Consider the following 8,351-nt stretch of genomic DNA (forward strand, 5'->3'; position numbering starts at 1 on the left):
GCGAGTATCTGTGGAGTAGCTGAGGCACTACTACCTGAGTACACGAGGCAAATTGAACGGAGGTACTTGCTTTTCCGAGCCTAACACTGTCAGTAACTTTGACCTTCAAATTCAAGTTGTTCAAATGAAGACTGCCGTACTCTTTATCGACGAGAGGCTAGCAGCAACCCGCCGAAAGTCATCGCACCTTTTGGTCACATTGATCGCCTGCGGATGATAAATAGGTACATGTGCGATATATAGGCATGGATACAGTTAATAATAATATTGCAGTGACCATCCGTAGCTGGACGTATTGAGCTAATGAAACAGGACTTTCATCACATCCAGTGCACTGTGCGCCTGATGCGCGTTAGCCAGCCATAAATATGACAATTAGGCAACAGTTCAGGTGGGTGCTAAATATAGCTTAACAGGAGGTGACGTGTTGAATCATCTTTTAATCATTCCAAGTCAAAAGCAGGTTGCTGAGACTTATCAATCAGATCCACCGCCTCTTTAAATGCTCATGTTGAACTGCATCTTCCATCCGAGTCATTCCTTCGTACCACCATGATTGCACGGCAGGATGACGAGGAGACGCCTCTTCTGCAACGACCAGAACAGCCAATGACTAGGACGCCTCTACCCTGGAAACAATTTTCGGTTATACTATTCTTGGAAATGTTAGATCCTCTTTCTTCACAGACCCTTGCTCCGTTTATTCCCCAAGTGAGTATATTCCCTTTGTTTAGACTCATATCTGACCACCACCGGAACTTTATCAAGCTCGTTAGAGACATTGGAGTGACTCACGGAGACGAGTCCCAAGTCGGTCGCTATGCCGGCATCCTTGTAAGCATGTCTTCATTGTTCCTTCCCCTTCCCCTTCATTCGTTCCTGATATTATCCCAGCAATCATCATACTATGCAGCTCATGCACTGACTATTTTTCATTGGAGTCAACTGTCCGACCACGTTGGGCGGAAACCTGTATTACTGATAGCTCTATTAGCAATTTCTGTTTCGATGTTTTCGTTTGGGCTGTCGAAGACTTTCCTTGATCTCGTGGTTAGGTCAGTGTGTGCAATCAAATATAAAATTGTACTTGTGACCATCGATTACTGATATTCTTGACCAGTCGTGTTGTCTGCGGAGCATTTGATGCGAGCAATGCTATCCTCAAGATCATGGTGATGGACATCACTGACATGACCAATATGCCCGAGGCATACAGTTATGTACCAATTCCGTGGATGATCGCAAACACAATTGGGTAGGCATACATCGATACGTATTGCATTTTCTCTCTCACTGAAGTTCACGACATCTAGACCACTCATTGGCGGCTCGCTCTCCCGACCAGCAGACAGATTCCCTGGCATCTTTGGGCGATCAGAACTCCTGAAAACCTACCCATATCTCCTGCCATGCTCTATTTCGGCACTGTTTGCATTAATAGCTTGGCTAGTCACGTATTGGCGTCTTCAAGAGGTGAGCACGATGTGAAAACCGATCTCTGGATCACGCTAAGTGTGGTTACAAGAGCGTTTCTACCAAGGCACCACTTTGGGAGCTAATTACAGGAGGATTCTTCGGACAGTCATGCTCTAAGTCTCGCCAGCCATTGAGCAATCTTATAGTTGATCCTGGGGAAGCGAATCCCGGAGAAGTCCAATCAAAGTCGCTTCCGCTGCGTGCCTTATTGACCTCGAAAGTTTCGATCGTAACAGCAAGTTATGCCACCACAGGCCTATTTCACATGGCATTTAGTTTAGTCTTACCTGTTTTCTATGCGACACCGATTGAACTTGGTGGTCTTTCCCTTGACCCTCCTCGCATTGGCGCTTTACTTGCAGCGCAAGGCGTTGCACATGGCATATCTCAGTTACTTTTCTATGCTCGTCTGCATGATCACTTCGGTGCAAGAGCTATCCATATCACCGGCGTCACCTCCGGCATACCCACCGTCATTTTATTTCCAGTGATCAACACTCTGGCCCGAGCCCATGGGATAGGTGTGGCGGTGTGGCTGTGTGTTGCCGTTCAGCTTATGCTGACGATGAGCTTGAACATGTGCTACCGTATGTCAATTCAGCACTTCCGATGTCTTACTTTACTGAGAAGTCGTAGCTTGCATAGCATTGTTTATCAGAGCCGCCGCTCCCAATCGTGCCTCGCTCGGAGCAACCAATGGAATCGCGCAGATGGCTGCCTCAGTAGCGAGGATCATTGGCCCGGCGTCTGCAGCTTCGGTCTTCTCTTATTCAATGCAGGAAGGGCACGATGCGTGGTTGATATACTACTTCTTGATCGCCATGGCATTTCTCGCAGTAGGTACTGCTCTATTGCTTCCCCGTGGTCTTAGTGTATGGGAAGATCATCAATGATATTATTGCGAATGGCTGAAAACAGCATGGCTCAACATCATTACAGCAAGGTTATGTAGGATATCGACAGCTCTCCTAAAGTACAGTGGAATTGAGTATATAGTGCTATGTTGAGGGGGGGGGAGGGAGGTTGCAACGAAGCTATAGTACACACTCTGTAGCCTCTGTAGGGCTACATTGCACATCACATTTTAGCTGATGTAGTACCAGACCATGATCTCGAAGGATGAACCTTCTTACTCAGAGTCTGTCACATATAGTATATTTTTGTGTGTAACCTGCATGTATGCAGGAATGTAAAGCTCCAAGTCAAGAGGTGTGCAAAAGGGAAATCCTGAACACACAGCTCAACTTTTACATAAGCTAAAAAACCTTAATGTACAGCCACTTTAAGTTATGAGGTGATGTGTTTTGAGTTTCTCATCAGTAGCCTCAAAAGTTCATAAAATTGTTTGTCAAGTACTGGAAGGAGGGTACATTATTTTTAGCTGTTATTTCAAAGACAATACATGTAAAATACAGCATTATCCTTGAAGGAACATGACCAATTTTTACATTATGTCCACACAGAACATTATTGAAACATGAATTACTTTTTTTCAATGTTTTGACAGGAAAAATGAGGGCAAATTTCTATCTTCTCAATCAATGTTTTTTGAATGTTTGGTGGAGGAAAATGAGAAAATGCCTGCAGTGAGAGGCTCTTGAAGGAAGTAGTTTCGAGGGAAGATTGAGTAGATTCAAGTTAGAAAATCTAGTATAAGATGACTGACTACTTATACTAGTGGAAAGGGTTGAGGGCTGGGCTACTGTACTGTAAGTAGGGGTAAAGGGAATGTCATATCCCATATTCTGGACCTACATCTGACAATGTTCCCACACCTCATCCAGACCTCCAGACCCCCTGTCCATGTCCTTTATCTGTCCAAATGCCTGTACCATTGAATATCCACACATCTGGATCTGATATCCTGGACACCTGATCTGACATCCACTTCTCAGGATCTCCGGATCTGACCTATGTTTCATATCTGAACCCAAACCTCAAATCAGCACCCATCCCCTTATGGTAATCACCTGTCTCTGGTCTTTGTTACGCTGACCATCGGTCGGCGTGTGCGAACTAGGATAGATCTTCTCAGCGACGACTCGAGTGAGTCTACTGAAGCTGAGGGTGGTTCTCGGCTTGACGGAACGTCAAGGGTTCCTCCGGCGATCTCGGTAAGGCGGCGCTCATCGAGATGCAGGGCTAGCGGATACGTGCTAAGTCGTATGGGAGCGACTTAGAAGTGCGGTCTTATGCAAGAAAGCGGGAAGCTTAGTTGAACAAGTTCTGGGATGAACCTAGTAGATTAAAGTAAAGTCTAAGTACAATAATCTGTCTACTTATATGTGCTACATATAGGTATTCTAGCTCAGTCTGTAATCTATAGTATATCGAGGATCTATGATAACAAGACATGAGGTCAGATAAGATACATGAGGCTTAACCTCTGATCAAGCATGCTGCGCCAAGGGCAGCTGCGCATAGGTACAGGAAGCACCAAGAGCGCTCCGGATCTTCATGAAGCGACATGTGGTATGCATGTGCTGATCCAGGGTGACCATGAGGCGTACAGCCTCCATGGATCAGGTACAAGGCCATCTAGGCCAGGGGCGGGTCATAGCGCCAGGGGCGGGATCATAGCGGTCCAGACCGCTGTCTTTCTAGGCGCAGGCGGCGCACCGCCGCGCGGGGAGTCTAGCAGAGCGGGGGCAGGCGTAGGCAGAGCTGGGGCTCCTGTAGGTGTTACGGATGCCTGTAACAGTCTTTGGTTATCTGTGTTTCCATTTTGCTTATTGATCCTTGTACCTAGTTTCATCTCCGAGTTCATTTCCCTATGATCCGTCTCACTTATTAACACATTTCCACATGCTCATACATAGCCTTACCCCTCTGCTTACTTATCTGCTCAGACTTGTCTCCAGTATATAAACCCCTGTAGATACTCCTGTATTTCCTCAGTCTGAATATTACACATATTAGTCCTCGCACTAGATCTCACATTAAGTCTTCATACTAATTCCTTACATCTGAATATCCACCTTAGGCCTAGGGAGGAATTCCCTAGGCTGGAGCTCTGCTTCTCTGATCCTGAACACCTCCAAGTTTCTGGACATTCCTCTGGAACTTTCCTGTGGATGATGAAAACGATTGTGCTGTTCCTCATGCATTGCAGATATGTCATCTTGCTGCTGATGTGGATGAGTTGAGTGATGTTCAAGATGTTGTAGATGAGACTAGCATCAGTGAATCTGCTGACATCACCATGAATGAAATTGTCATGGAGGCTGTGGGATATACCAGAGGCAATCACTTGTCAGTTAGTCGAGAGAAAATGAAGTTACATGCCTTGGCTTATGTGTTGGACCAGAAGAAGTTCCTCTTGTCTTGTACGGGTTCTCAGTTTTTTGCTGATGATGACCCGGGTTTGATGTTGTACTTGTTTCCTCATCTTGATCCTTGGGATATAGGTGGTTTTTTTCATAGTGGCAGAACATGTCAGCAATATTTGTTTATGGAGGCTCAAGTCAGAAATCTCTTATTGCAAGATGATTCACCTTTCCGGAGAGATCCTAATTTTGCTTTTGTTATTTGGAACATGATCCAGAAGAAAGAGGTCCACATAAATACGTCATTTCGGATCAGTTCGTCCTTGCAACATAGTCTTGCAAATGATTTGAAGGACATTGGACCCTCATTAACAAATTTGGCGGAAAAGTGGCAAAGTTCTCCAGCAAGTTCACCATACACAACAGAAGAGAAGAAAGCAGCCAAGATCCTCTGATGCTTACAGGCATCCACTAAATTTCTGAGAGGAAGTGTGGGATACAAGTTGTGTTGTCGCAATGAAATACGTGCATTGATCAAGAAATTCTGCACTCCAGCCCTTTTCGTGACTCTTAATCCTCATGATCTGACGAGTAATGTCTTACCTGTGCTTGTGGGTATTGAATTAGACGACTGGATCATGATGAGTTCTTTTGAATGTGCTAAATTAGTCGCTGAACGACTGGATGCTGCTGCCATGGCTTTTGATTTACAAATCCGAGGGTTTATCGACATAATATTGAAATATAAACATGGCCCTGGTGTTTTTGGACATTGTCAGGCTTACTATGGCACGGTTGAAGCACAGGGAAGAGGTACTTTACATTGTCATATGCTTCTGTGGATTGAAGGCAATCCTAGTCCCCAAGAATTGTGCAATAAAATGTATGATGACAATGCCTTCAAGGATGTCATGTTTTCCTGGCTAGAAAACATCATTAGTTGTGAGTTGCCTCATGATAAGGGCCTCGTACCAGAGCTAGCACAGCTGATGCCAAAAAGCCGTCCCGTGCTGCAGGGGAACTTGATCCTCTGCTAGACAAACAACCACAAGTGGTGGATTTGGACGATCAGTCATTTCAATATGAATTCATGGAATTTCTCACTCGTCTAGTGGTAGAATGCAATTGGCATATTCATAGTGATACTTGTTATAAGCATCTCAGAAATAATGAACCTAGAGGAGATGCTACTTGCAGAATGCGAATGGATGGTAAATTGCAAGAGAAGACCATAATAGACAAGGAAAGTGGCTCCATTGAACTGTGGCAGTGGTGCGGTCATATCAACAATTTTATGGATTTGATATTGTTCCTGATGCAATGCAATACAGACACTCAGTTCATCGGTTCAGGAGAAGCAGCCAAAGCTGCAGTATTCTACATAACAAAATACATTACTAAGGGTGATGTTCCACTCTACATTGGCCTTCAGGTGCTTGATTATGCAACAAAGATGCATGAAGCCAAGTATGTGGATATTGAGGACACCAGTGATGCACGCATGGCACAAAACTTAATCATGAAATTGGTTAATGCTATGATGGGTCGGCAGGAGACATCTCATCAGCAAGTCATGAGTTACTTAGTAGGCGGAGGAGATCATTACACCAGTCATACCTTTCAGACGTTCAAATGGTTTGAGTTTACCAATGCAATCGATAAGTTTGAATGCAAAGTCTGTGACTTGAACAATGATGATGCTGAGGATGACGAAGAATCAATGTATATTGAGGAATCTGTGACTGTCGGTATCTCATCGGAGACATTTATGAGTGACGTTCAAGATTATATGTTGCGACCTTTGGATGAGAATTTCGACCAGTTCTGCCTTTGGGATTTTATGGAAAGTACTGTCAAAGTGAAAGGCAAGATGGATGATCAGTCAACCAACAACCCTGAATCTGATAATGATTTATTTGGTGAGGAGATCACTGACAAAAAGCACAAACACAAAAAGATGCCTTGAGCGAAATTCTCCTCAGAACATGGACAATTTGAGACACACCACATCCGACTGCGCAAGAAAAAAGTAGTGCCAGTCTTGTTAGGTGCCGCTATTCCACAACCAGATGGGTCGACAGAGGACTATGAGATGTACCATTGAGCTATGTTGTTATTATTTAAACCATGGTGCCCTTTGTCAGAGCTCAAGAAGAATGAGGACACATGGGCTGAAGCATTTGCACAAGAAAATTTCAATGCAGATTTGTGCAAGGTCATCTGTAACATGAATGTTGAATGCACGAGATGCACATGCTGCAGCAGTCATGGCAGACTGCGCCAGACCACATGTCTTTGGGTCTTCAAGTGCGGTGCATGATACTACACAGGAGGATATGACTGCCTTTGAGGATGCGTTGTTTTCCAATGCTGCATTAGACCCTGATGAGAATGAAGAGTTAGAGAGTTTTGTCACGGCAGTAGACCAAAATGAATCATCAACTGGTAAACATGTGGGCAACATTAGAACCTGTCTTTGCTCTGCTAAAGACGGAGGATTATTAGCAGCAGTTGGCAATAGAAATGAGCCACACATTAATGATTTGCACTCAGAAAGTGTACTACTTACTGGAGAAACACATACACACATCCAAGAATACACGTCTATTCTTAAAGCAGTGAAAAAACAAAAACATCCACTAGACATTGGTGCTACAGATGCAGAAGCAAATCAAACACGCCTTGTGCATGAAGAGACCCAACCTATATTGATGCTGGTGGAAATGGAAGAAAACACTGAAGTAACGAACATATACCACTGACCCGAGCTAACCAGAATGAACAAAATAGCTATACTGTCCAATATCATTGATGAATTTAACTTGAAAGATAACCCAGAACAAGAGATGAGCTTTACCATCATCGGTGAACATTTCATTGATGATGAAGTTGACAAATTACTAATGTTCATTACTGGAATAGGAGGGTCTGGCAAAAGTCATATTATTTGTGCTACGGTTGAATTGTTTAAGAGATGTGGTGCACCTGAAAAATTGACACTCAGTGCACCAACAGGAAGTGCTGCAGTATTGATCAATGGATATACCATTCATGCCCTGACATTTTTGCCGAAGAGACAGGTACCCATCAAACAACAGGACCTTGAGTGTATATGGCAAGCTATAGAATATCTAATTTTGGACGAGGCATCTTTGATGTCAGCTGAATTGTTGAGCCAGGTGTCAAAATGCATTTGTCAAGCAAAATCATGGGATGAAAGCGCAAGATACAAACCATTTGGAGGCATCAACATCATTTTTTCGGGAGATATTGGCCAATTGCTACCTCCAAAGTCTAATGCTTTATACAGCCATACACTGGTAAATTGACTGGCTCCTGTGACAACACAGACAATGAGGGGACAATCAGCTCTCCATGGGGCTTTTTTATGGCGGCAGGTGGATACCATTGTTGAACTCAAACAGAATTGCTGTGCTAAGGATGACACCGCATTTGTTGAACTGCTCAATCGCATCCACATCAGCCAAGCTGAAAGATGTCCTGTGGATCCCAGGAATCAAAGTGATTATGAGATATTGAACAAGCGATTGCTTAGCGCAATAAAAATGTGCTCGCTTATGGAATTTGCTAGTTTCAAGGATGCGCCAA

General features: G+C 44.0%; 3 protein-coding genes across 3 annotated transcripts; all 3 read left to right on the plus strand.

The window, feature by feature from the left end:
• The first annotated feature begins 306 nt into the window (after positions 1 to 306).
• Positions 307 to 2,578, plus strand: F5147DRAFT_229572 (major facilitator superfamily domain-containing protein). The gene is made up of 7 exons (XM_041428722.1): positions 307 to 391; positions 454 to 711; positions 769 to 1,055; positions 1,121 to 1,255; positions 1,314 to 1,473; positions 1,526 to 2,063; positions 2,113 to 2,578. The coding sequence occupies exons 2-7, from the start codon at positions 553 to 555 to the stop codon at positions 2,367 to 2,369; spliced, it is 1,536 nt and encodes a 511-aa protein (XP_041291663.1). The 5' UTR covers positions 307 to 391; positions 454 to 552; the 3' UTR covers positions 2,370 to 2,578.
• A 3,045-nt stretch (positions 2,579 to 5,623) lies between these two features.
• On the plus strand, positions 5,624 to 6,708 carry F5147DRAFT_653859 (uncharacterized protein; the record flags this gene model as incomplete). Its single annotated transcript, XM_041433816.1, has 2 exons — positions 5,624 to 5,684; positions 5,705 to 6,708. 2 exons carry the CDS (start codon positions 5,624 to 5,626, stop codon positions 6,706 to 6,708), a joined length of 1,065 nt encoding a protein of 354 aa, XP_041291664.1.
• An 865-nt stretch (positions 6,709 to 7,573) lies between these two features.
• On the plus strand, positions 7,574 to 7,816 carry F5147DRAFT_549089 (uncharacterized protein; the record flags this gene model as incomplete). The annotated part of the gene is made up of 1 exon (XM_041430377.1): positions 7,574 to 7,816. A coding segment is annotated over one exon (243 nt), but the record flags the coding sequence as incomplete, so codon positions are not given.
• Positions 7,817 to 8,351: the final 535 nt, after the last annotated feature.

Source organism: Suillus discolor (genome assembly GCF_016758755.1).
Source record: "Suillus discolor strain FC423 chromosome Unknown F5147scaffold_35, whole genome shotgun sequence".
Classification (NCBI taxonomy): Eukaryota; Fungi; Basidiomycota; class Agaricomycetes; order Boletales; family Suillaceae; genus Suillus; species Suillus discolor.

Excerpts from the sequence above, each read along its gene's own strand:
- F5147DRAFT_229572 (XM_041428722.1), top strand. The coding sequence starts at position 553 with ATGATTGCACGGCAGGATGACGAGGAGACGCCTCTTCTGCAACGACCA. Across the intron at positions 712-768 it reads TTGCTCCGTTTATTCCCCAA|CTCGTTAGAGACATTGGAGT; the intron begins GTGAGTATATTC and ends AACTTTATCAAG. Across the intron at positions 1,256-1,313 it reads ATGATCGCAAACACAATTGG|ACCACTCATTGGCGGCTCGC; the intron begins GTAGGCATACAT and ends CACGACATCTAG.